The following is a 27,752-nucleotide window of genomic DNA, read 5'->3' on the forward strand; positions in this document are numbered from 1 at the left end:
AAAAAAAAAAAAAAAAGAAGGCTTTTATTGACTGTCCAGGGCCTGTCGATTCAGGAAATATTCTTTTAATTGTGTTTGTCAGTTTCTCTTGTTGTGCCTTTGATTATTTTATTTCCCTACTCAGCAATATTTGGGACTCGCCGTCATGCACACTTTGGCTTGTTTCTTGGGGTAGCCCTGAGAAGGAAAACAGACAAACACAAAGGGAACAGAAGCACGCAAACGCACAGACAAATCAAACAAACAAACAAATTAAAAGGGGGAAATGAAGAAAAGGGAGAGGAAAGAGAAGAAATAAAAATAAAGGAGGCAGAGACAATGAAGGACAGTGGACAATCTAAAAGTGTATAACCTGTCGAGGGGAGAGATAAGGATGAGATAAGGGATATCTGGATGGCAAGAAGAAGGAGGGGGAAATGAGGAAGAAAAGAAAAAGGAAAATAAGGAGAAAAAAAATCAAAAAAAATTTTTTTTATTTTAAAAAAGGTAATAGTAATAGAAAGTAATTACCCCCCCCCAAAAAAAAAAAGCTGCAGCTCCCCCTCGTGGATAGGCATGGTTTGGTATAAGTAGGTCTCGGGGGCTGCCTTGGAGGCCCTGCTGTGGTGGTTGCGGAGGATGAGTCATGGTACCCCAAGCTCCACTGGAACTAAGCACTGCAGGCCGCTCTAATGAGTCTGATATCCTTGTGCCGCAGCTGAGCCAAGCTGTATTTTCCAGGCCCGCCTCATTTCAAAATCCTAGTCTGTACACTTTTATGCTACCACAGATGAGATGTACTTGCTTTGGCGGCTGGCTTATTAGCCCCTACGAAGGAGGAGGGACCAGTTTTCTTGGCTCCAGCCGGGATTTGAGCTGCTGATGACTGAGGTGCCAGGCACTCCCGGAAATGAGCTGCACACTCCTGCAGCACTTCCCTGCTGCCACTGCCAACTCCCTGCCGGGATGGCATAGGAGTGGGGGCTGTTTTTTTCCTGTTATCACCCAGGACTCAGGATTCACACAGCCAATGCTAGAGGTGAGTTTTGCTGTGGAAATGAGGTGTGCGCTCCCTCTCCTGCATCTGAGGCCGAAATGCGTGCTGCCGCAGCCACCGACTCCTGCCAGGATTGCACAGGGGTAGGGGCTGTTTTTTCCCTTGTGCCACCCAGGGGTGTGATGGTGGGTGGGGTGGTTCGGGTTTTGGGCTGCCCAACAGTTATATATGGAGTGATAGTTTTTCTTTCTAAGCGGGGTTAAACATTCTTTATCTCTTCTCTAGAGACAGTACTATGAGTGTGTTCAGTTTCTCTTTCTCTTCCCTTTGTCTCTCAGGGGTTCCATGCGCTTTCCCTGTGTTGGGCTGGGGCTCCCACCTCCCCTGCTCTTCTCGGGCTGGCCTGTTTTCCAATCTCCCTAGTTCACATTCACTAACTCAGGCGTCTTTGTGGTTGTCTTCTTTCTGGAGTCTGTATTTTCTCCTTCCACTCTTGCAGATGAGAGTAATGTCCTTCTCAGTTCGATAGATGGGGTGGATGAAGTTTACAGAGCTCCCTTCCTCTCTGCCATCTTGGCTCCCCCTTTCCATATATTTTTAAATTTCTTCTCTAATTGGATGATTGGCCCATTTATCCTTTAGTAGCGTGTTATTTAATCTCTATGTTTTTGGATATTTTCCAGACTTTTTCCTGTGATTGATTTCAAGTTTCATAGCATTGTGATCTGAAAGTGTGCATGGTATGATCTCAATTCTTTTATATTTATGGAGGGCTGCTTTATGCCCCAGTATGTGATCTGTCTTTGCAGAATGTACCATGTGCTCTCAAGAAGAAAGTGAATTCCTTAGCCTCAGGATGTACAGTTCTAAATATATTTGTCAAATCCATCTGGTCCACTGTGTCATTCAGTCCCATTGTTTTTTTTTAGTGATTTTCTGTCTAGTTGATCTGTCCATTGCTATAAGAGGAGTATTAAAGTCCCCTGCAATTAGCACATTCTTATCAATAAGATTGTTTCTGGTTTTGATTATTTTATGTATTTGGGTGCTCCTGAATTCAGTGTGTAGACATTTATAATTGTTAGCTCTTCCTGATGGATAGACCCTGTAATTATTATATAATGCTCTTCATCTCTTATTACTGCCTTTATTTTTTTTCCTGTTTTTTATTTATTTTTGAGAGACAGTACGAGCAGGGGAGGGTCATAGAGAGAGGGAGACATAGAATCCGAACAGGCTCCAGGCTCTGAGCTAGCTGTCAGCACAGAGCCTGACACGGGGCTCGAACCCATGAACTGTGAGATCATGACCTGAGCCAAAGCCTGACACTTAAATGACCAAGCCACCCAGCTTTACTTTAAAGTCCAGTTTGTCCAATATAAGTATGGCTATTCTAGGTTTCTTTTGACTCCCAGTAGCATGATAGATATTTCTCCGTCCCCTTACTTTCAATCTCAAGGTTTCCTCAGGTCTAAAATGAATCTCTTGTAGATAACAAATAGATGGATTTTGTTTTTTTATCCATTCTCATACCCGATGTCTTTTGACTGGAGCATTAGTCTATTTACATTCAGTGTTATTATTGAATAACATGGGTCCAAACCCATATTATTGTCATTGTGTTCTCTGTAGAATTCATGCTTTTAGTAGTGTTTCTGGTACTTTGTCTTCCTTGCAACATTTCCCTCATAGAATCCTCCTAATGATGATCAGTTCCTTCCATTTTTGTTTGTTTGGGAAAACTTTTTTATCTCTCCTTCTGTTCTGAATGACAGGCTTGCTGGATAAAGGCTTCTTGGCTGCATATTTTTTCTGTTCATCACATTGAAGATTCCTGCCATCCCTCTGGCCTGCCAAGTTTCAGTTGAGAGGTCTGCAACCACCCTGATAGGTCTCCCTTTGTATGTTAGGGCCCTTTTATCCCTAGATGCTTTCAGAGTTCTCTCTTTATCCTCATATTTTGCCAGTTTTACTATGATAAGTCATGCACAAGATCGAATCAAGTTACGTCTGGGCCTCAGTCCTTTTTTGATCAAAGAGTCTTCTTCAGGAGGGAGAGGGAAGCCATCGCTCCTATGGGACCACCATCCATCCATGTGACTGCTAGTCACATATTTTGTGTTTGTAGAGCTTTTCCTCTGCACACTACTTAAATTTATTGCACCACACAACCAGTGTTCACCAAGGGTTAGAAGAAAATAGATCCTACCTTGTACTTTACAATTCCCATAATTCAAGACTAAGTCAGTTCGGTGAATTAGTAGTGATGTAAGGAACGGGCATTAAAATGGAAAGTGTTTTCACTAACTACTGTGGGAGGTCAGAGAGAAATTCTGCAATGTGATTTATGGCAGCAAGTAGTGGGCTTTGTTATATGAGGTGAGTCAGCTATTGGGGCATCATTAAAGTAAGGCCAACTCGCAGTAACACTTCCCGGAAGGAGTGCTCCCAGAGGCCTTGGCCTTCACTGCCACCGCCTTGCAACGCCTCTCCCTCCTGCCAGCCACCTTGTGCATGTTGGCATCCAGAATCCTTTGCTTCTTCGTAGCTTAAGATGTAGCTTAAGACGGAAGGAGCTGTCCCAATACAGTCTTTCATGAAAATGTCTTATTTTAGTATCCTTAGGGTAGTGGCCAGTACGTAATCTGATGGAATAAAAGAAGGTATTGTTAGTCATTGAGGATGCTCATTCATTTAAGCTTAGTAAATATTTATTGAACACTGCTAACCTGGCACTTGGAGGACCAGAAATAAACCAGTAAGAATAACACAGAGACCCTAGAGCGCCTGTCAGATTTACTTCAAGATAGAGCCCCATCCGGGAGATGGGGTTGCAGCCTGGCGCCCATGCTGGGCCATGCAGCCCGCACCAGGACACAAGGCTGGGGCCTACAGGGTCCCTGGGTTCCAGTCTCTCTGTCATACTGGGCACCGACTGGACAGCTAGGTGAGGCGGCCCAGAAAGGGATACGCTGAAGGGATCAACCTAATGTGACAGGATGCTGACCTTCGAGAAAGCTCTCTCCACACCTGCTGTATTAATGGGCACATATCTGGGAACCTGCAGCCTGATTTCACCAGATGCTATGGTGCAAAATATATGGAGTCTATTCCTGGGGCTTTTTATAACGATCAGAGGCACCTGCCCTTGGAGTAGACACTGAGATGTTCTGCTTATAAAAATACAAGGTCACCGTTTCAGTGATACATATAAACAAAAGGGAAAATATGTGGGTGTTATAAATGGAATGCCTTTGGGGCGCCTGGGTGGCTCAGTCAATTAAGCGTCCGACTTCAGCTCAGGTCATGATCTCACGGTTCATGGGTTCGAACCCTGCGTTGGGCTCTTTGCTGACAGCTAGCTCAGAGCCTGGAGCTTGTCTTCAGATTCTGTCTTTTCCTCTGTCTCTGTCCCTCCCCTGCTCACGCTGTCTCTCTTAAAAAATAAATAAAACATTAAAAAAATGTAAAAAATGGAATGCCTTCATAGAAAGAGTGGCTTTTTTTTTTTTAACTTTCTAAATAAATTGACTTTAGAGCACCAGGAGTAAGTAGTGCCTGTGGGTTATAATTTGTTAACATATCAGGCAGATAACTGCACACTATCATACTAGAAACTGATGAGCATTTTGTATCACTTTTACAGTGGAGGGTAATAGAAACCATGTGGTATGTTCATCTCTTTACACCAATAAAAGGAAGTCAGCCTTTACCAGGAAATGACGGATCTTTTCTTCTGCAAAACTTAACCCAGAAGCATCTACTATCCTTGGATTTTTTTCCACTATTTTATTGTCAGTGTTCCAATGACAGAATTTAGCAACATAATATTTTGCTAGCAAAGAGGATGAAAAGCCTCTGGGGAAGTAACATTTAAATAGAATTTTAACTCATTTTTTCAGGATGTTAACTTTTAACCTACCTGTATGCTGTATCTATATGCTATACGACATGTATGTATATGTGTGTGTGTGTCTATATATGCATGAATACATACATATACATACAGTAAAACTTTGTGAACATAATTCATTCCAGAAACCTATTTGTAATCCAAAGCACTTGTATATATATCAAAGTGAATTTCCCTATAAGAAGTAATAGAAACTCAGATGATTCATTCCACAACCCAAAAATAACAATTTTGTAATGATTACAATACTGTAATATAATACAGAATAATAATACAAGATGTAAAGAAAGATAAACATGCACTTCCCTTTGAAAACCTTCGTGGCTGGTGTGAGGGAGACCACAGAGAGGAGGTCAGTGTGTAGGACAGCTTTCACCATCACTGACGGAATCACTGCTGTCTGTTGGCTCAGTGGAAACTTCTGCGTGGGGACCACTGAATCCGCTCGCCCAGGTGTTGACGCCAGCACAGTGTGCATAAACTCCTGTCGTGTACTGTATGTCCTGGAACTGGCGATAAGGCCGCAGAGGAAAGGGTCTCTCTCTGAAGGCAGCCTGACCTAGAAGGAAGCAAGCGTTCCTGAGCTCAAATCTTGTATGGAAAAGCAAAGGACTGTCCATAGGTGCTTTGAAGTGACAAAAGTACACTAGTGCCCATTGGGGGCACCTTCCAGTGTTCTGAAAAATCACTGGTTTCTGCCAAACATTGTGCGGCCTAAGACCTAGTATTGGAGGACAGGAGATGATCACCCACAATAGGGAGAGAGAGAGAATGAGGGAGACAGACAGAACCATTGGCTCAGCTGTGATCATGTGACGTTAGGCGTCGCATACTACTCATATTGCAAGACATCATTTGTTTATCAAGTTAAAATTTATTAGAAAATGCTTGCTCGTCTCCTAGAGCACTCGCAGAACATCTTCCTCGCAATCTGTGGCTTTACTTGCATATGTATCTATGGCGCTTTTCAGTTCAGTACATTTCCTTGCTTCTGCCCGCAGGACAAGTGAGTATTAATTATCAAACCACTGGCTAGAGGGGATGGGTAGAGAATCCCTTCCGATAAAAGACCGTGGCCTGGCATGTTCCTTGGTGCTCAGAGTAGAGCACCTCTTACTAAACCCTGGGCATCACAAGTTCCTGCTCCAATGATTTCAGATAGTCAGCATGCAGGAAGGAGACTTGCTGTGCAGAAGTGCAAGGGACACTGATGTAATTAATCAAAGTGTATTGGATGCAGACAGTGTCTCTAATCCACAGAACATTAATTTGATATGTGGTGTTATCCTCAGGTCACATATATGGGACATAAAGCCTAGAGACACTGAGTAACGAACTCAGCGTTGCATAGCTATTAAATGGCATTGTCAGGATTTGACCCAGGCCAGTGTGTCTTCAAAGGCTTTGAGGTGCCCACCACATTTACCCTCCACCCCTCTGCCCTTGAAGCTATAGACTCTTGACACACTTTTTTGTTGCTTTTTTACTTTTGGTTAGTAGTACTCCCATAACTTCTACTTGCTCTGTAAATGTGACGGAGCCCTCTGCCACTTGCATAGCTGTCTGAGTGTGTCTGGAGTTTGGCTTTACTTGAGGCAGGAGAGTGTTTGTTCCCAAGTACATAACTTGTCATAGACTCACTCCAGGAAGTACACCAGCAGCCCCACTTACAGATTTTATCAACTGTATGACTCCTGAAAGGAATGTAGATAATATTCTTTCAGCTCCTTGTGATTGCTTAATGGAAATGTTATAAAATCTTCTTTAAAGATGGCCATTATAGATGGTGTTCTTAACATGTGGTTACAAATGTGTGCTGTTGGCGGTGGGCTAAAAACAAGTTAGAAAAGCAGATGCTGTTTTCCCCAAAGCTCTTGATTTCGATTCTTAGCTCGACACCTGGAGGCATCAAGCATCAAGGGCTGAGCAAATTAGGAGCCCAAAGTTAATCTTAGGCAGGACTGATGCCGGGGTGCGCTGGTGCATTCCCATCTAGCAAGCATACCAATAAAAGGTAAATAATAATAGTAGTAGCAAAGATTTAGAACAGATTTTAGTGGAGCAGTTGAATCTGGCATTTGCTAACCAACTCTTGTTTGAAATGTCGCCAGTGAGCATTGAGACAGGAAAATGTCTCTTGGTTTAACTGGATCATTTCCTGAAAGATCGTTTTACAAGATATCTTCCAGTGTTTACTTGAGTCTTTTCAACTATCTCTAAGAGAAACTTCTTCCTTTTGCTTATTATGTAACATTACTAATAACGAAACTAGATCAAGGAGCAATCAAGCCAAAACCTAATTTTCTCTTTTACTTACTAGTTCATCTTGACATTAAAGTTTTTTTATATTGAATAATCCCTTTTAATCTCAGAGTGTTCACATCGCAAATATTTGAATAAGATCATCAAGTTCTTTTTCTACCTCATCGTACAAGGTAGGGGATGTCAAGTAACATGTCTCCCTTCCAGTCATTTTCCTTACACAACTGAGGGTGTGTTTAGTTTGAAGAAGCTGTAGGGTCAGGAGGACAGCTAAACTCCACTTATGTTTTCTCTTCAAGAAGTTTAACAAAACAGAGCTTTAAGAAATTCTTGAAATCTTAAATCACACCCTCAAAATAATTGGAATTCTAGTGGCTCACTCAGTTAAGCATTTGACTTCAGCTAAGGGCATGATCTCATAGTTTGTGAGTTCGAGCCCTGTGTCGGGCTCTGTGCTGACAGCTCGGAGCCTGGAGCCTACTTTGGATTCTTTGTCTGCCCCTCTCTCTCTCTCTCTCTCTCTCTCTCTCTCTCTCTCTCTCCCCCTCCCCCCCCCCCGCCTGCACTCTCTCTTGCTTCGCTCTCTTGCTCACTCTCAAAAATAAACCTTAAAATTTTTTTTTAAAAAGCTTTAAAAATATCCTTGAAATCTTCAATCACACCCTCAGAATACCTGGAATTCTAGCACCCCTTCCCCTGTGTCTTCCTTCTGATGCACGTGCTTTTTCATGTTAGGATAGGAATGTTATTAAAACACTGCAGTTGATTTCCCTAAGATAAGTAGTACTTTATGTTGGATATTAACCAGTTAAGACTAATTTCTACTGCTTTGGTATTGTTGGGAGTTGAGAGGCCTGGAGTGATAACCGTAACCACTTGCTAGAAACCTCGGTGGGGAGTTTTTGACGTGCCAGGGGCTGTGCTGAGGACGCTGCGCTGTGTTTCCCCGCTTCTGTGCTCCGAACAGTCCCGCGGTGCTCCCGCAGCTTACTGCCCAAGGTCACAGCGTAGCAGCTGGTAGAAATGTGATTCGGATCCAGGTGCTCTGACGGGTCTCAGGAGGACTGGTAATCTCTTAAACTTTTCAGGCCATATCAGGAAGCTTAGGCTTTAGAAATGGCTGTGTTCCTCTTCCACTGCGTTTTCCCTGCTTGTTCTAATTCTTGCCACCTGAGTGGCTCGTCACAATTATAGTGATGCTCAAGGAACATACCATTGAGATCTCAGAGTAAGACATGCAAGGTGGCGTGTGCTGACTAGAGTCAGGAGGGCATCAACTGGCTCACCTGTCACGCAGTAATTCTGTGGCAAAGTAAGATCTGTTGAGTGTGAGCGTGTGGATTCCCAGCAAGTGTTAGTTCTTTACAACACATGCATAGCAGCAGCCTTCTTGTCTTGCACAGCGGAACAGGAATAAAGGAGGAGAGCATGTCATGGAACCAGGCTTAGAATTTAGTGACTCCAGGATTATGACATAGTTTCAATAATAGAGGTAAATGGCAACCCGGAATAATTGCCAAGTAAATAGAATCCTTAATCTTCGGCTCATTTCAATATTTACCCAACGTGGCCTCTGAAATAGCTGAGAGCTTTTTGGAAGGAAGAAATGGAAGCGAAGAGAGCACCTGCGTTCTCAGGGCTGAGACCTCTCCTTTGTAAATGCACCCAGTTTTGAAGAGGGTGTGTATATGTTTACTGTGTGGGTGTGTTTGTTTAAGAAAGGCATGGAGCTTCAAAAGGCATGTTTTGTAACCCAGAAGTATAATTGTAAATGGAATGATTACATCTGACGATGTAGTTAAAATAAACCAATTTGTAAACAGACCACGTACGTGGGGCCCGGCTGGACGAGCACCCGTCCAGTGTGCAGCCCCGTGGACAGAACCTCCCGTCGGACCAGAGACAGACATTAACTGAGCCTAGGGGGCAATCGGGGTTTTTTTCAGTTCAAAGGAAGAAAGGAATTTTGCTTTCTGGCTGATATTCTGATTTTCCCAGGAACTGATTGCAGATAGTGGGAATCCACCTTTAGAGAAAGGTGTGGGTAACCACGGCCTTGTAGCAGAGAAGAACTTCAAAGTGGAGGAGGTGAGCAGTATAGTTGCCCGAGGCTTGGGAGAGACAGATCTGGAATTAGAGTCCTGATCTCATAAAATTCGTCTTAGACTTTTCAAACTGCCAGGCCAGCCTGTGTGCTCTAATTCTTCACCAAACTGAGTTGCGTTTGGCACATAGAATTATTTCGGCACGCACACAAAATAGCCACTGACGGGGTTTTAGAGTGGACAGTGGTGCTGGGGATACAGACAGGCCTCCTCACTCATTCTCAGGTCTGGAGGGCTCATCTGCCTGGTTATGGTTATGTTTGCTAACAGCCTGGAGGCGGCAGGCCCACTGACCATCTGGGTGAATCAAAGGCTCTATCTTAGCACATGGGGCCATCTTCCTCATTGTTTTTTCAATTATGGTAGAGTAGACATAATACAAAATGTACCATTTTAACCATTTTAAAAAATGCATTTCAGTGGGCGTTCACAATGTCATGTATTCCCGATCCTGTGCAACCATCACCACTGTCCATTTCCAGAACTTTCCCGTCATCTCAGTGATCTCTTCTTGACAGACCTCTTCTCACAGCTCCTCATAAGGGTTTTAGTTGCATCTTTTGTTTCCTCCTTTTTTTAGTTTTCTTCATTTATCTGATAAACAGTTATCTCCTAAGAAGTAGATAGCAAAAAGTGGAAGAAAGTAGCGCAAGCCATGATTCACGTAGCTGGGTAACTAGCTTGTGACTGTGAGTTTGATGCATACATCCTGAATACTTTGTCACAGACCAGTGTTTTGGAATTCGACTTGTGCAAATAAATAAGTGAATAAACAACCTCATTCTTCAGTTCACTGGACTGGGAAGTAGATTTTTATAAACCTTTGGATTTGGTTGTTATCGTTACCACTGATGGAGCATTTTCTGTCTGAAGTGCACACTCTCATTTAATTCTTACAACAGTCTAGCAAAATATATGGTGCTCTGCCAGTTTTGTGATTTTCAAACATTACACCCCACTCTAACATTTTACCTTTACTTCCAATGGCTCTGAGCAGAAACTGAGTGTGGAAGGTTGAGTGACTGGTCCGAGGTCCCTCAGCCAGTTGGCCCACTGAGGTAGTCACTTGCCAGACCCTTGCTTTAACTGTCAGGACAGACTACCTTATATGGAGGTTTCTGAAGTATTCTGTAGAAAAGGGAGAATATATCTTTCCTCTCTATTTCCCCTGGGCAACCCTTCAGAGGAACCCTTAGGTATAGTCAGCCTAACACCCTAAGCTGCGCCTGCACATTGCCCCCAGGGTTGGTGGTTACTCTTCTGCTGTTTACAGAGTGGGCTGTGGACCCAGTAGGGGGTCACACTCCTCTTGGGAGCCTACAGCTTGTCTTGGTCCCCCAGCCTGACCCCTAAATTAAGGGTAGCTGTAGGCGCAAACTATAAACTTGACTGATAAAATTTAAACCAAGAACCAGCGTCTGAAATGTCAGAATACGATTGGCTTTTAGCTTTGAGTTTCAAAGAACTGATGAGTTATTTGTCCCCAGCTCTGAACAGCCGGCCAGTCTGATAGGTGCTGGGCTCACCTCCACCTGGCCCCCCCCAAATGAAACACCCTAGCCCACACACCCAATCCACAAACTTTCCTCACACCTTCGAAACCCATAGATGTAAGGGCAATTTTGCCCCTCAATTGTACAGGGAAGGAGCCAGCTTCGGGAGGCCCCAAACGCTACCAAGACAAGCCCGCCCCGCTGCTCGGCACTCATCCTGTCACACCTCCCGCCACACCTGGCCAGGACTGTGAGGCAGTGGAGCCCTTGTTTCTCCTCTTTGGGCCAGGAAGGCTCTCCTTTCCTCCCCAGTGAACTTGGAGTGAGGAAACCTGACGTAAAGCTTGCTGTATATCACTCAGACTTTATGAATCGGAGGAAAGACAGAGTTTTTTAAATACCAAAACACTACCTGCCTCTCGTCCAAGCCCTGGGTCTAGAAAGTTGATCCTTCATCAAACAAATATCAGTACTCCCCTTTTAATAACTTGTGAACTGATCTTTTTATCAACTGGGAATATTCTTGAAAAAAAAATAGGACCCACTCTGGCTTAGCAGAGTAGAATCTTTTGGAATACGATGGAGGTGGCCATAGAACCAAAGAGGGAAGTCACAGCGGAGCTGAGGAGGAGCAGCTCCTGGGGTCCCTGGGGAAGGAACAACACCGCCCCAGGGTGTTTACGCCACAGGGAGCTCAGGACTCAGTCACTCCCTTCTTTGTGCCCACTCTGTACCGTCTATGCACATTTGTTCTACGTTAACTATTATGTATTTCCATGATTTTCTCCCCAGATAATGAACTTGTCAAGAACAGAAATCGTGTCACTCTCATATCTGTATGCCTAGCATACAGGTACTCAGAGGATTTAAGTTTTGGTAAAGGTTTAAATGGACTTTCCATTGTAAATGGAGGAGGATATGGCCGTGGTTCTGCTCATGGCCACGGTGCATGGAGCTCGGCATCCGGGTGCAGGTGTACTTTCTGAACCCCTCGCCAGGTCTATGGGGAGTTGACCTCAGCAACATCCAGCTCCCCCCTCCTACCCCCACCATGAATCGAAGACTCCATTTTTACAGAATTCATGACATTCCTGCCAACCACGGGCTCCTGTATGCACTTCCTGGTCTTTTCCCTGGAGAAGGTGGCCAGCTGGGCCTCTGGGCTCCTGTCCACCGGAGCTCAGAACACTCAGAATTGCTACAGGAAAGCAGCCTCTGAGATGGGTTCTGAGCTGTCCTCACAAAGGAGTCAACAATCAGGAAACACAGAGCACTGTTCCCAGGGTGGTGCCAGTAATCAAAGGACACTCTGCTGCTTGCTTTCCCAAACTAAAAACCCTGCTCCCCGCCTCGAGGCCCACCTCCCATCAGGGACACCACTTGCTGGGCAAGGCTGGTCTGCTGTCGCCCCCTCCGTGCTCTAAGATACCTTCCCTCCTCTGCCCCCTCTCCTCCTCCACCGCCTCCTCCCCCCTCCCCCCCTCCCTCTGCCGCCGCCCCCAGATTTTCAGACTATTTTCCTGCCAAATCCACTTGATCCTTTTAGGTGCTTTTCCAGCCAGCTGTGTCCTCTCTCCCGTGGTCATCATAACTTTGAACAGTGTCCCAAACAAATCCTGCCTTTGTTTCCTAAGCTTGTTTCCTATTTCACTTGAAAAAACAACTAGATTTTAAGGTTAGTTTAATAGAAAATTAATACCTCTCTCTTGCCCCGAACTGTGCAAGTTATAGTTGGCCCGTGGGAGAGAACCATGAGCTCATTTTCTGCATTTCCTCCACTTCTGCTTGTCCGTCCCGGCTGTGGTTCTCACACTTCATCAGGATCGCCGATTTCCGAGCCCCCTCCCAGCTCCTGACTCGTTAGGTCTGGGGTCGAGACTGAAAATGTGTATTCCCAGCGGGTTCCCAAGTAACACCCATGATGTTCGTCTGAGCGATGCAGTCTGAGAACCGCCAGAGCATATATTCTTATAAAACAGAGCCTTAGTAATCTTCATAGTGTGTATACTGTATCTGCCTAAGAAGTACGTGATCTTTTTGCCTGCCTTCAGTTGACTTTAGGCATTCAGATACACAGTGAGTGAGAAAACTTAACAGAGGTTTTATTTATAGTTACTTCAGTCACCCTGCTTTGCTTTCACTAAACTTTGGTCACACTCAACCACAACTTCATTTGAGTGGGCAGCCTTGTTTGGTGTTATGCAATATGTGAAATAGACCCAAAGAGGAGGCGTTAACTCTTCTCTTCCAAGGTTCAAAATAATTCTAGGGGCGCCTGGGCGGTTCAGTGGTTTGAGCATCTGACTCTTTAGGTCGGCTCAGGTCATGATTGAGCCACATGTTGGGCTGCCTACTGAGCGTGGAGCCTGAGATTCTCTCTCTCCCTCTCTCTCATCTCTCTCTATCTGTGTATATAGACGCGTATGTGTGTGTGCGCGCCCGCGTGTATGTAGTGTTTTAGTGCCCCAGTGGTTTCCTGTATTCTCGGGCACTTCGTAAAGGGAACCATAACGAGACTCCACATCTGCCAGCTTGTCTCAGGTACAATCTACATGCCAGCCAGTTGCCCAGTCAGTTTTTTCAACTAATTGTATTAGTCGTACATCTAGATGGGCACTCAAGAGGTTAAAGAGTTCCTGCCAAGAATACGTTGATATTTAAATGCTGGCCTGGTTAGATTATATATTATCCATTACAAACTAACAGGGCATAAACTGGCAGTTTTGTACACGCACTGAACTCATCTTGGAACTGACAAAATTTGCTCTGGCTAAAAGCATAGAAATATGCATAGTTGGGAGCCCCTTAAACATGTAAGGGCTTCTGTGTGCAGGGAGTTACCATAGATACTTGGAGGCCACCCAGAAAACATCCTTAAGGGCAGAACTCTTAGGCACCTTTCTCTGCCAGGATGATTTCTAGAACTGCAGCAGCCGCTGAACGTGGCCGAGGATCGTGCCCCGAGAAGAGTGTGTGCTGCGAGTCCCGGTTGTGGCTGGGCAAGGCCATGTCCGGTACCAGCCGTGTCTGCACAGCTTGCCCCCAGGGTTCTCTGCGCTCTAGCTCCGCGGACAGTTAGGTAGTTGGGACTGTTCGTAAGGTGTACCCTGTAGCACCAACACTGAGTTGTCTAAACAACAAGGGACATTTTGGCTCTGTCTTCAAGGCGGTAAGGGGACAATTAGTAAGTTGCGTCCATATAGCCATGGTGGCATCAGGGAGCTATCAGATGTCGCCCCAGGCCCCAGAGTATTTCCACACACACAGGTTTTGTCATACCCGGGATACTGGTATTTAAATATGGGCCTTCTTAGAATGTGTTGTCTTACAAAACCCCAGGGGCCTGAGGCCGTATATCCCGGTGCTCTGAGCGCATGGGCTCTGGGGCCAGGCTTCTAGGGGCCAACAACAACAAAAGAAAGAATCGTGTGGTCTCCCTCTGTTCTGTCGGCTAGGTTCCTCGCAGATGGGTTTTAAGGTCCAGGTGAGTTGATGCCCTTAGCAAGGGTGCAGCGCCGGGCTGAGCAGGTAACTAACTGCCAGTATCCCTTGGTTGTGTTTTCTGGTAAACCCTTTCTAGACCAGCTGTGTGTGAGTCAGGCCCTCAAGCCTCACTTCATTTCCAGCTCTGTGCCCACAGGCACTAGAAAGAATAGCACGTAACCCCTACTGCTTCAAGAGTCAGTCTTGGAATCCTTTTGATATCTTACTTTATTTTAGTCGGGCCCAGAATAATAGCCCTGGTACTGCAGGCTTATGAAGCGGGCTCGTTGGAGCAGCGCGCACGAGCCGGGAGTGTCCTGGCTTGTACCGACTTTTATTAGCCCGTTGGCTTCTCAGGTAAAATGAGGGGAAAAATAAATTAAATCATCATTCTTCAGCTACTCATTATGTGTTGTCTCTCCCTCTAGGATAGATGACACTCAACTACCTCTTTTCCTCTTTATGAACTAATATGTGCAGCATCTGTCCTAATGCAATTTTGTCTTTCTCACATTGCTGCCAACACTCTCCTCTCTTTAGTTGTGAGGTTCCTGTCCTTTTTTTTTTTTGGCAAAATCAGTCTGTTTCACCCCTAATTTAGGTAACTTCCACGGTGAAACACGTTTGGAAATTTCACTCACTGATGGACTGAACAACTCAAACCTAGCTCCCAGGGGCTCCCAAGAGACCACAGGTCTAATCATCACGCTCTAAGATTAGGACTCAAGACAGGGAGGACATCTTTGTCAGCTTTTTAAAAAATCAAAGAGTTCCTGGAATATTGGGGGGACCATACACACCTATAAAAGCTACTTTGTTTTTCTCACTTAAGGAACTGACTGAAAACATTGCATTTTTCTTTTAATTCTTCCGTGTAGAAGTCAGTTCATGTCGACACTTGCCGAACATTTAAATCTAATTAAAGCAAGGATGCCGTCGCCATATGCCAAGAGAAGTCTTGCCTCAGGATTATTCTTTATCCCACTGGGTCCTGGTTTCCTCTTTGGGGGACCTTCATCAGTGCCATGACGTGCAAAAATAACCAAATCCCTTCCTGCTGACCAGATTTTATATAAAAATACCATGAGCGTATATGTTTTTGTTTTGCCGTGGTTGAGGATGGGAAACTGGAGAAGGACGGATGCTAGTCAGGTCCATGTCCCAAGAAGGACAGAGCAAGGTCATGTTTATACTGGCAGTTTGTTGAGTTAAAATGAACCACTTCAAAGGGACAGGAGGCCACGCTTAACTGAATAGGTTAGCTCTGAATAAATGGGTTTACCTTCTGACAGTTCCAGGCATTAATTATAAACGACCAGTCATTTAATTATAGAATGTTTCACATACTAAAGGGAAAAAAGGGTGTAATAGGTTAACACAGTTGATTGAAAGCCATGTTTGAATGTTTTCCCTACAGCTGTTCTCTGCATTAAGAAACTTGGCGCGTAGAAAGTGCATGAAACCCGGTTTATTGAGGTTGCTTCTACTTAAGCAATAACTTACATCTAAAGATCCAATGTGAAATGGGCTACTTTAGCAATCATCAAAGACTCACCATTTCCATCCTTCCTGACACAGACTGGATTAGAAGAAAGGCCGCCTTTCACCCACAGAGATGATTTTACCGTAAAAAGAAAATTATGCTTTGAACTTTAGTTTTATAAATGAAAACAAAGCAATGAACTTCTCTTTCAGCAGCTTCTCTGTATTTCTCAGATAGTTCCTGAGTAAAGATAGCAGAATTGCGCTTGAATTAGTATGAGAATATTTTGGTCCACATACGGCATTCTTATTTTCTTAACTACTGCAGGCCTAGTCCATGACTTATGAGTATGCGTTTGGTGCTGTTTTGTTTTTTTTTTTTTGTCCACCACACACCAGTCCTTGGGCAGTTTCCCACGCGGTCGCTCCCCCTGATGGGAATGACCATGCCCATGTGTCCCATCTTGGACCCGCCCCTGAAGTCTCTGTTCTTACGGCTGAGGCCTGATGGCCTGCACGTGAAGCGCTCCCCGACCCCTGTACCCGGCACCTAACTGTGACAAGCTATTCCTTTCCCTCCAGCGCTCTGGTTCAGTTACCCTCTCCTCCTAGTCACTGTCGTTCCAAGCCTTTGAGTCTTCCTAAAACAGGTCTCCCAGGGCCCCTCCACCCTTCCTCCAACCCTAGCACACCATTTAATGGTCAATATACATTCTTTTCCTCTTCCTGCCTTCGTGCCTTCCTATACTGACCTCTCCCCCTGGAGGGGCCTAATTTGAACCTGACCCTTCCCTATCCTTCAAGTTTCTACTCAGATCCCACCCCACCACCAAGCCATCTGAATCTCTCCATCAGAATTCATCTTCCTCCCTCTCTTCTCCCACCAGCTGCCCTTTGTATGCTGCTAACACCCACAGTGGACTTTTCCCCAAATGTTTTATGTTGCAAACTTTCAGACATTCAGAAAAGTTGAATGACTAGTATAGTAAGCTCATGTACTTGCCATTTAGAGTTCTACAGTGAACACTTTGTTGTCTTTGTCACACATCCAGCCATCCATTCCTCTAGCCACTCATCCATCCATCATGTGTCTATAATATATATAATTTTTTAGGATATGTGTCAGATGGCAGTACATCTTACCCCAGACACTTTTATGTGTGTATTTCTCTAAATTTTTAGGTAATATTTATATACAGTGAAATGCATAAATCTTAAACTTACCATTTATTGAATTCTGAGGCATATATATATATATATATATATGCCTTAATAACACCGATCACTGTCCATCTATAGAACATTACCATCACACCAGACAGTTGTCTTGTGTCCCTTCTCAGTCACTTGTCATCTCCATGCCCGTAAGCAATTGCTCTTCTGATGTTTTATCACTGTAGATTAGTTTGGCCCACCTTTGAACTTCCTAGGAATCAAATCAGACAGGACGGACTCCTTTGTGGAAGGCTCTTGAGGTTCATCCATGTTGTTGTTTCCCTCTCAGTGGACTGCTCCTTCCTGTAGCTCAGTGGTACTCCGTTTTTCCAAATATACCCTGTATGCTTCTCCAGGTCTTGTGGATAGAAACTCATGTTGTTTCCAGTTTGGGTTGTAAAATCCTTCTTTGTTGACATGGCTTTTGTTCTCCTCAAATAAATACCTGCGAGGAAATTACTGGGTCATAGGGTACATGGGTGCTTAGTTTTATAAGAAGCTGCCAGAGCTTTTTCCAAAGTGGTTATACTGATGTGTGACAAAGCAGGCTGACAGCCTTGCCTACATTTGGTCTTCCTAATTGTAGCCATTCTGCTGGTTGTGTGGTTTAGTTTTCTTTTCCCAGATGACAATGATGTTGTGTCTTCTCAGTGCCTGTTGTATTTATTTGTTGTCTTCTTTTGTGAAATGTCTACTCAAATCTTTTGTCCCTTTAAAATTTTTTTAAAGTCTTTTTTAAACAATGTTTACTTAATCTTTATTTTTTATTTGGGGGAGGAGCGCATGTGCACATGGGAGGGGAGGGATAGAGAGAGAGAGATAAAAGCAGAGGATTCGAAGTGGGCTCTGCACTGACAGCAGACAGCCCGATGTGGGGCTCAAACTCAGGAATTGCAAGATCATGACCTGAGCCAAATCTCTATTTAGGAGTTTTCCAAAATAGGAAAAACTGAAGGAATTTTTACCAACTGAGCCACCCAGTTGCCCCTGAATGTTTATTTACTTTTGGAAGCGTGAGAGTGCCATGCATGGGAGGAGGAGGAGAGAGAGAGAGAGGAGAGAGTCTTAAGCAGGCTCCCTGCTGTCATTACAAGCCTGACTCCACATCATGAACCATGAGATCATGACCAAAGCCAAAATCAACAGATGCCCAACTGCCGGAGCCACACAGGTGCCCCCTTTTTTAAAAACTAATTTTTATAAGTTGAAGGAGTACTTTATATATTCTGAATACCAATCCAATATGAGCTGTATATTGAGTGTTTTCCCCTATTCTCCCATTTACCTACTCTTTCCTTAATGGTTTCCTTTAAAGAATAGAAATGGGTTTTTTTATATAAAATCGAGTATAATTTGTTTATGGTTATTATTTCCTTGTCTAAGAAACCTTTGCCTACCTCAAAGTCACAAAGGTATTTTCTTCTATGCACTTCATAATTTTAGCCTTCATAGTCCTATTGTAACGTAGCCTATTAGTCTTTGAATGCTCGTGACCTGGCCTGATCCTTTACACAGAGTAAATACTCGAGACATATTAACTGAATTGCATTAAAGACTGAGATGATAATAGAGGTCTCTGGCAATCTTTTAATGTCTCACAGTTGGAAGGAGTTTGATGGGGTCTACCCCCAAATTAATGGCCAGTGTACAGAGCCCTGTTCATCCCTTGAGATAGCATTATCTGCCAAGAATACCAGTCAAAACAACGTTGATTGCTTGAATCTTTGTCATTGGCTTCCTTGAGAGTGAAGAGTGGCGACAAATTAAGTTTTTTACTGAATTGTTAATATGTGCTAGACACAGTGCCTCCTTGTTCTCTATTAGATCTTCTTGTTTTATAGCCACCATGAATGTTAGACGAGGAAATCGGAGTACCAGATATTTAAGTGATCCTCATTATACAGTTAGAAAGTTGCAAAGCTAGGAGTTCTCCAACATAGGAAAATCTGGAGGAAAGCTAATAATGTTACTCTGATATGAGATTTCTACAAAAGAATGGCAATTGATTTTAAAATGTATAGAACTTGACAATAAAACTTGATAAGCAACTAAACATATTAAGTTCTGAACCAATGCACTCAAAGATAAAGAACAATTCAGTTTTTTTAAAATAATTTATTACCAAGTTGGTTTCCATATAACACCCAGTGCTCTTCCCCACAAGTGCCCCTCTCCATGACCATCACTGCCCTTTCCCCCTCCCTCCTCAGCCCTCAATTTGTTTTCAGTACTCAGGAGTCTCTCATGATTTGCCTCACTCCTCTCCCTAACTCTTCCCCCCGCCTTTCCCCTTCTCATGGCCCCATTAGGTCTCTCCTGTTAGAACTATGAGTGACAACATATGGTATCTGTCCTTCTCTGCCTGACTTATTTCGCTTAGCATGACACCCTTGAGGTCCATCCACTTTGCTACAAATGGCCGTATTTCATTCTTCCTCATTGCCATGTAGTACTCCATTGTATATATACACCACATCTTCTTGATCCATTCATCAGGTGATGGACATTTAGGCTTTTTCCGTGATTTGGCTATTGTAGAAAGTGCTGCTATGAACATTGGGGTACATGTGCTCCTATGTGTCAGCTCTTCTGTATCCCTTGAGTAGATCCCCAGCAGTGCTATTTCTGGGTCATGGGGGAGTTCTATTGATAGTTTTTTGAGGAACTTCTACACTGTTTTCCAGAGTGCCTGTACCAGTTTACATTCTCACCAATAGTGTAGGAGGGTGCCCATCTCTCCACACCCTCGCCAGCATTTATACTCTTTGATTTGTTCATTTTAGCCACTCTGACTGGTGTGAGGTGGTATCTCAGTGTGGTTTTGATTTGTGTTTCCCTGATGATGAGTGATGCTGAGCATCATTTCATGTGCCTGTAGGCCATCTGGATGTCCTCTTTGGAGAAGTGTCTGTTCATGTCTGCTGCCCATTTCTTTACTGGGTTATTTGTTTTTCAGGTATGGAGTTTGGTGAGTTCCTTGTAGATTTTGGATACTAGCCCTTTATCCGGTATGCTATTTGCCACTATCTTTTCCCATTCTGTTGATGGCCTATTAGGGTTTTGTTTGTTTGTTTGTTTCCATTGCAGTGCAGAAGCTTTTTATCTTGATGAGGTCCCAATAGTTCATTTTTGCTCTTGATTCCCTTGCTTTTGGGGATGTGTTGAGTAGGAAGTTGCTGTATTTGAGGTCAAGGAGGCTATTTCCTGCTTTTCCCTCTAGGGTTTTGTGGTTTCCTGTCTCATATTCAGGTCCTTCAGCCATTTTGAGTTAATTTTTGTGTATGGTGTAAGAAAGTGGTCTAGATTCATTCTTCTGCATGTTGCTGTCCAGTTCTCCCAGCACCATTTGTTAAAGAGGCAGTCTTTTTTCCATTGGATACTCCTTTCTGCTTTGTCCAAGATTAATTGGCCATACATTTGTGGGTCCAATTCTGGGGTCTCTATTCTCTTCCATTCGTCCATGTGTCTTTTTTTGTGCCAATACCATACTGTCTTGATGATGACAGCTTTGTAATAGAGGCTAAAGTCTGAGATTGTTATGCCTCCCATTTTGGTTTTCTTCAATATTACTTTGGCTATTCGGGGTTTTTGTGGTTCCATATGAATTTTAGGATAGTTCTAGGTTTGTGAACAATGCTGGTGCAATTTTGATTGGGATTGCATTGAATGTGTAGATTGCTTTAGGTAACAATGACATTTTAACAATGTTTATTCTGATCCATGAGCGTGGAATGTTTTTCCATTTCTTTGTGTTGTCTTCAATTTCCTTCATAAGCTTTCTGTAGTTTTTCATCATACAGGTCTTTTACATATTTGGTTAGGTTCATTCCTAGGTATTTTATGATTTTTCATGCAATTGTGAATGGGATCAGTTTCTTGCTTTCTCTTTCTGTTGCTTCATTATTGGTGAATAAAAATGCAACTGACTTCTGTACATTGATTTTGCTGAATTCATGGATCAGTTCTAGAAGGCTTCTGGTGGAGTCCATCGGGTTTTCAACGTAGAGTATCATGTTGTCTGCGAAAAGTGAAAGTTTGACTTCATCTTTGCCGAATCTGATGCCTGATTGCTGATCTAGGACTTCCAGCACTATGTTAAACAACAGTGGTGAGAATGGATATCCCTGTCATGTTCCTGATCTCAGGGGGAAAGCTCTCAGTTTTTCCCCATTGAGGATGATATTTCCTGTGGCCTTTTCATAAATTGATTTAATAATGTTCAAATAAATAAGTTCCTTCTATCCATACTTTCTTGAGGATTTTTATTAAGAAGTGATATTGTATTTTGTCAAAGGCTTTTTCTGCCTCAACGAACAGGATATGATTTTTATCTTTTCTTTTTTTCATGTGATGTATTACATTGAGGGATTTGCAAATACTGAACCAGCCCTGTAACCCAGGAATGAGTCCCACTTGATCATGAGGGATAATTCCTTTTATGTGCTGTTGAATTCGATTTGCTAGTATCTTGTTGAGTATTTCTGCATCTGTATTTCATTAAGGATATTGGCCCATAGTTCTCTTTTTTTGTTGGTTCTCTGTTTGGTTTGGGAATCAAAGTGATGCTGGCTTCGTAGAATGAGTCCCGAAGTTTTCCTTCTATTTCTGTTTTTTTGGAATAACTTGAGAAGGATGGGTGTTAACTCTGCCCTAAATGTCTGGTAGAATTCCCCTGGGAATCCATCTGGCCCTGGGGTTTTATTCATTGGGATATTTTTGATAACGGATTCGATTTCTTCACTGGTTATGGGCCTGTTCATATTTTCTATCTCTTCCCGTTTGAATTTTGGTAGTGTGTGTGTGTTTAGGAATTTGTCCATTTTTTCTAGGTTGTCCGGTTTGTTGGCATATAATTTTTCATAGTAATCTCTAATGATTGTTGTATTTCTGAGGGATCAGTTGTAATGCATCCATTTTCATTCATGATTTTTTCTATTTGAGTGTTTTCTCTTTTCTTTCTGAGGAACCTTACTGGAGGTTTATCAATTTTATTTTTTCAAAAAGCCAACTCTTGGTTTTATTGATCTGTTTGATTGTTTGGAGTTTTTTTTTTTTTCTGTGTTGTTTATTTCTGCCCTGATCTTTATTATTTCTCTTCTTCTGCTGGGCTTGGGGTGCTCTTGCTGCTTCCTTTCTAGTTTCCTTAGGTGCTCTGTTAGATTGTCCTTTTTCTAGTTTGTTGAAATAGGCCTGGGTTGCAATAAACTTTCCTCTTAGGACTGCCTTTGCTGTGTCCCAGAGAGTTTGGATTGTTTTATTTTTGTTTTCATTTGTTTCCATATAGTTTTTAATTTATTTTCTAATTGCCTGATTGGCCCAATCATTCTTCAGTAGGGTGTTTTTTAGCCTCCACATTTTTGGAGATTTTCCAGACTTTTTCCTGTGGTTGATTTCAAGTTTTGTAGCATTGTGATTTGAAAGTGTGCAGAGTTTGATCTCAATTCATTTGTATTTATGGAGGGTTGTTTTATGCCCCAGTATATGACCTATCTTGGAGAATGTGCCATGCGCACTCTAGAAGAAAGTGAATTCCTTAGCTTCAGCATACAGAGTTCTAAATATAGCTAGTAATTCCATCCGTTCAGTGTGCTGTTCAGGTCCATTGTTTCTTCAGTGATTTTCTGTCTGATTGACCTATCCATTATTATAAGTGGAGTATTAAAGTCCCCTGCAATTAGAACATTCTTATCAATAAGATTGTTTCTGTGATCAGTTGTTTTATGTATTTGGGTGCTTCCAAATAGATGTTTATAATTGTTAGCTCTTCCTGATCTAGAGACCCTATAATTATTATATAATATCCTTCTTCATCTTTTGTTACTGCCTCTACTTTAAAGCCATTTAAGTATGGCTACTCCAGCTTTTTTTTGGCTTCCAGTCGCATGATAGGTATTTCTCCATCCCCTTACTTTCAATCTGAAGGTGTCATCACATCTAAGGTGAATCTCTTGTAGACAGAAAATAGATGGCTTTGGTTTTTTACCCATTCTGCTATCCTGTGTCGTTTGATTGGAACATTCAGTCCATTTACATTCAGTGTTATTATTGAAAAATGTGGATTTAGATTCATTGTGTTCTCTGTAGAGTTCATGTTTGTATTGATGTCTCTGGTGTCTTATATTCCTTGCTACCTTTCTCTCATAGAGTCCCTCTTAGGATTTCTTGTAGGGCTGGCTTGATGGTCATGAATTCTCTCAATGTTTGCTTATTTGGGAAAACCTTTATCTCTCCTTCTATTTTGAATGACAGGCTTGCTGGATAAAGAATTCTTGGTTGCATATTTTTCCTGTTCATCACATTGAAGATTTCCTGCCATTCCTTTCTGGCCTACCAAGTTTCAGTAGATAGGTTTGTAACCACTCTGATAGGTTTCCCTTTGTATGTTAGGGACCTATTATACCTAGCTGCTTTCAGAATTCTCTATCTTTATATTTTGCCAGTTTCACTATGATATGTCATGCCGAAGGTCAGTTCAAGTTATGCCTTAGGGGAGTTCGATGTGCCTCTTGAATTTCAATGTCTTTTTCTTTCCCCAGATTGGAGAAGTTTTTGGCTATAATTTGATCAAGCACCCCTTCAGGACCTTTTTCTCTTTCTTCCTCTTCAGAAACTCCTAGGATACGTATATTGTTCCATTTGACTCTATCACTTAGGTCTCAAATTCTCCTTTCGTGCTCTTGTATCAATTTCTCTCTTTTTCAGCTTCCTCTCTTGCTATAACTGTGTCTTCTCATTCACCTATTCTCCTGTCTGTCTCTTCAATCCATGCAGTGGCAGCCTCCATTTTATTATGCACCTCATGTATAGCCTTTTGAAAGTCCCTAGTCTTTGTAGCAATAGCTTCTCTGATGGCTTCCATGCTTTTTTCAAGTCCAGGGATTAATTTTATGATAATCGTTCTAAATTCTCATTCAGTTATGTTGCTTGTGTCTGTTTTGAGCAGTTCTGTAGCTGTGATTTCTTCCTGGAATTTCTTTAGAGGAGAGTTGTTTTGTTTCGTCATTTTGGCTAGCTTTCCGTCTCTTGTCAGTTTTAAATGCTCGTTCTGCACTGTGTGCCTGTTAGTATTGCTCTATTAAAGGCGGCTCTTTGACTTTCCGGGGGGCCTGTTGGTTCAGGAGGTGTTCTTTTAATGGTGGCTTTCGGTTTCTCTTGTTATGCCTCTGATTATTTTATTTCCCTACTCAGTGATATTTTGGACTCTCCACTGTATGTGCTTTGGCTTGTTTCTTGAGGTAGCCCTGAAAAGGAAAACAGACAAACACACAGAGAAAAACAGCATGCAAAAGCACAAATAAACATGCAAACCGGAAGGGGAAAGAAAAAAAGAATAGAAAAGAAAGGAAAAGAGAAAAAGAAGGTGGGGGAATAGAAACCGCCAAAGATAAAAGACAGTCTGAGAGTATAAAGCCTTCGAGGAGAGAGATGAGAATGAGATAAGGGAAAATATATCTGGATGGCAGGGATTGGTCTAATCACAGCAGTGCATAAGTGTTGGTCTTTCCCAGACTCCTGAGGGGATAGGGAGAAAAGAAGGTAAAAGGAAAAGAGAAAGAGAAAACGGGGGGGGGGGGGGGGGTATTGAAAAATAAGAAGAAAAGAAGGAAGAAAAAAAAATACAAGCTCTCCAGCACAGATGGGCATGGTTCGGTGTAGGTAGGCGGGGTCTCAGGGGCTCATCTCTGAGGCCCCGCCTTAGTGGTTGCTGGGAGAAGAATGGAGGTGCCCCAAACTCCCCTCAGACCATGCGTTGCCAGCCACTCTCTTGAGTCCGACCTCCCAGTGCCACAGACAGGTCAAATTACTTTGGTTTTCTAAGCTCCGCCAGGTTTCTAAATCCTAGTCCACACACTTTAATGCTGCTGCCACAGTTAAAATGATCTCTGGCAAGTGGGCGGCTCTTTGGCCAGGATTCAGTAGGGGAACTGGGGAGCCAGTTTTTCCTGGGCTCTGCCTGGAATTGGCAAGCTGCCAGGCCCAGTGGAGAACAATCCCACTGAGGTGGGGAGAATTTCTCTCCACCACAGGCTGAGGTCTCCCCTTGCCAGAGGTAACACTATGAGCCTTTTCTGTCTCTCCTCCTCTTCCCCTCGGCTCTCCACCTCTCTGTACGGCCGACCTGCACACCACCCTGCTCAGTGCTATGCTGCCTCTGACACATGGCCCTCTGTGGGGCTGGCGCCATGTTTCTGGTCGCTCTTGCTCCCAGCTCTGCTTTGGGCTGGTGCTCCCTCCCCGAGAGTCTCCGGCCCCAGTTTGCACTCACTCAGGCATCCATGAGGCTGTTATCAATAAGGAGTCTGTGCACACACCTCCGTTCTTGGAGATCAGAATCCTGTGGCTTTTAATTCTTCTCAGTTTGGGAGTTGCAGGCGGGCAGAGATTACAGAGCTCCCTACTTTTCCGCCGTCTTGCTGCTCCCTCCAACAATTCAGTCTTCTAACATCACTCTAAGTATGTAGTAATATCTGCAATATAAAAACTCTTGGGAAACATATTTGGTCATAAATCTCTATTCAAACTGCTGAGTAGACAGCAAAAGAATATTAAAATCATAAATAGCTTCAAGGCCCACGTACTGACCATGAATTTTTTTTTACTCATGACTTTTTGTAATGTTCACATAGGCAGGTCATAGAGCCACGCTGTCATTTCAAAAAGCCAGAATGTTCCCCTAGTGTCGAGTGGCTTAGTCCCTCTTTATTGTCTGCAGGTGGATGTGTTGGCTGATCTTTTCCTTATTTTCCAGGTATGCTTCAGAAACGTCCTTCTATTGATGACTTCGTGAGCGCTCTGGTTTCTGACTTGGATCCAGACTTCGAAACTTTCCTCATGGATTCTGAATGATGGAAGCTCCTTGATCTTTTGAATCAAGGTCATGTAGAGATGAACTTGGTTGTAAGTGTTCCAGCTGTGGGCACTCATTTCTGGTTCCAGTATTCACTTCTGTACTAACTTCTGGGAAAGCTTAAACAAATGGAACTTGGAATAAATAATTTGTTTTAATTAATCTGGCTTTTAGCCTGTTCCTGTTTGGCAGATTTTTTGAACATATGATAATCTAGTCAATGAGCTAATAAACACTAGAGCCTAGCGTTGTTAAGTTCAAGGTATGGGCATTTCCTTAATCCAACCAGTCTCCTGTTGACCTTTTCCCCTTGCATCGATCTCTAATTGGTTATACTATACTTAAGTAAAAGCAAGCTTATTTGAAACAGTCTTCAGTTCTTTTAAATGATTACTGCTTGAAAATGCACGTGGAACAACTACGGGTTCCCAAGTACTTGTAGTTGACTGCACCAGGTTTGGCTGACTGCTTGGGCACTGCACAGGTGGACTCAGGCCGGAGAGGACGTGAGCTCCCGCTCTTCTGGCTTGAGTGTGAACGTACAAAGGGAAGTGCAATCGACAAGGGTCCCGGCAACTGGTAAGTAAGGAAAGTGGGATCCAGGCGGTGTCTGCCTTCAGCCTGACCCCATCTGCTTTGCATTCTTGCATGTTGTATCAAATAGGAGAGAAATTATTCAGTCAGGTGGCTTTTCCTACCATCAAAGTCAAGAATTTAATTATAGACTTTAGCTTAAAAATGGCATCTGCTAACAGCCTCTTCTGCTTCTCCCTCAATGACCAAAAGACCATGCAAACGGCAAGATGTAAAATTCCCACAACTAGAACACATGTCCAACCCGTTCATAGGCTCTGGAGTAATTTCTACAAGCTCGGAAACAGAGGAGACCAGATGAAATGTCAGTGGCCCACACGTCCCGGACCCCCCTGGACCAGTGGCTGACAGACCTCTCATTCTGCCCCCACCTCCTGCTCGCACTGAGAAACCAAAAGTGTGCCTGTCACCAGGGTGAGGTGCTGCCACTTATCCCTCTTGCACATCGTCCCCATCTGAGTTTCTCTGTCTGTGAACACTTGGAAACTGCCTTTCACAGAGAGTACGTGGGCAGGACGCAGGAAGTCAGGCAAGCCTGTCGGGGGGGTCCTCCCGATACCCGAAACAACACTTGGGGAAGGGAGGGCTAGGCCTGGGGGAGCAATGATGACAACAGGAAGAGCCCCAGTACTGGTTTCCCAGAGAGGAATGCGGCTGTGTCTGAGCCCCGCCCTGCTTATTGCCAGGCTCTGAGCCAAGGGAAGGGAAGATATCACCTGACAAACTTGCTCCACGCAAACGCTAACTCCGCTCTGGGAATGGACTTGAAGAAATGGACATCATCGTGCCGGTCAGAAACGGTGCCGCTGGGAAACCCAGCGAGAAGCCTCTGGGCCTTTTCGTCGCTGACGGCAAGGGAGGAGAAGAATCTGTGTGAAGCCCCTGTACATACATTCTTCAGGAAAAGGAAGGGGAAAGTACCTGGAAGCTCATAACTTGGAAAATTATTTTGTTTCTTAATTTTTTTTAACGTTTATTTAGTTTTGAGAGAGAGCATGAGAAGGGGGGCGCAGAGAGGGAGACACAGACTCTGAAGCAGGCTCCAGGCTCTGAGCTGTCAGCACACAGCCTGACGCGGGGCTCAAACTCACGAACTGCGAGATCATGACCTGAGCCAAAGTCGGACACTTAACCAACTGAGCCACCCAGGCGCCCTGGAATATTAGTTTTTAAAGGAAGCAAAGCACACTGTAGGAAATTTCTCTGGAATTCTTAGTGAGATTTGAGAAAACACAGTATTAATGAAGCCATAAAAGAAAAGGTGAGCAGAAATAAGGTAATAAGATAGGGAGTAGAAAAAATACAGAAGAAAGAAATTCTGAGAAACACAGACGTGAGTACAATGATTTAAAACGTTACTCAAGCAGAAAAGAGCTAGACT

At 43.4% G+C, this 27,752-nt stretch overlaps 1 protein-coding gene across 4 annotated transcripts in view; it reads left to right on the forward strand.

Annotated features, from left to right (window-relative positions):
* MIPEP (mitochondrial intermediate peptidase) overlaps positions 1-25,939 on the forward strand; it is a 174,949-nt gene extending 149,010 nt beyond the window's left edge. For 3 of the 4 annotated variants that reach the window (XM_029936954.1, XM_029936950.1, XM_029936953.1), the window contains one exon: positions 25,679-25,763. Coding sequence is in view for 1 of the 4 variants with exons in the window: in XM_029936951.1 (XP_029792811.1) it covers positions 25,679-25,776 (98 nt within the window). In the remaining 3 variants the exon portion in view is untranslated. Of the gene's footprint in view, positions 1-25,678 lie in introns of all 4 variants that reach the window. The other variant, XM_029936951.1, reaches the window with a different exon arrangement.
* Positions 25,940-27,752: the final 1,813 nt, after the last annotated feature.

This window comes from Suricata suricatta, chromosome 4 (genome assembly GCF_006229205.1).
Source record: "Suricata suricatta isolate VVHF042 chromosome 4, meerkat_22Aug2017_6uvM2_HiC, whole genome shotgun sequence".
Lineage (NCBI taxonomy): Eukaryota > Metazoa > Chordata > Mammalia > Carnivora > Herpestidae > Suricata > Suricata suricatta.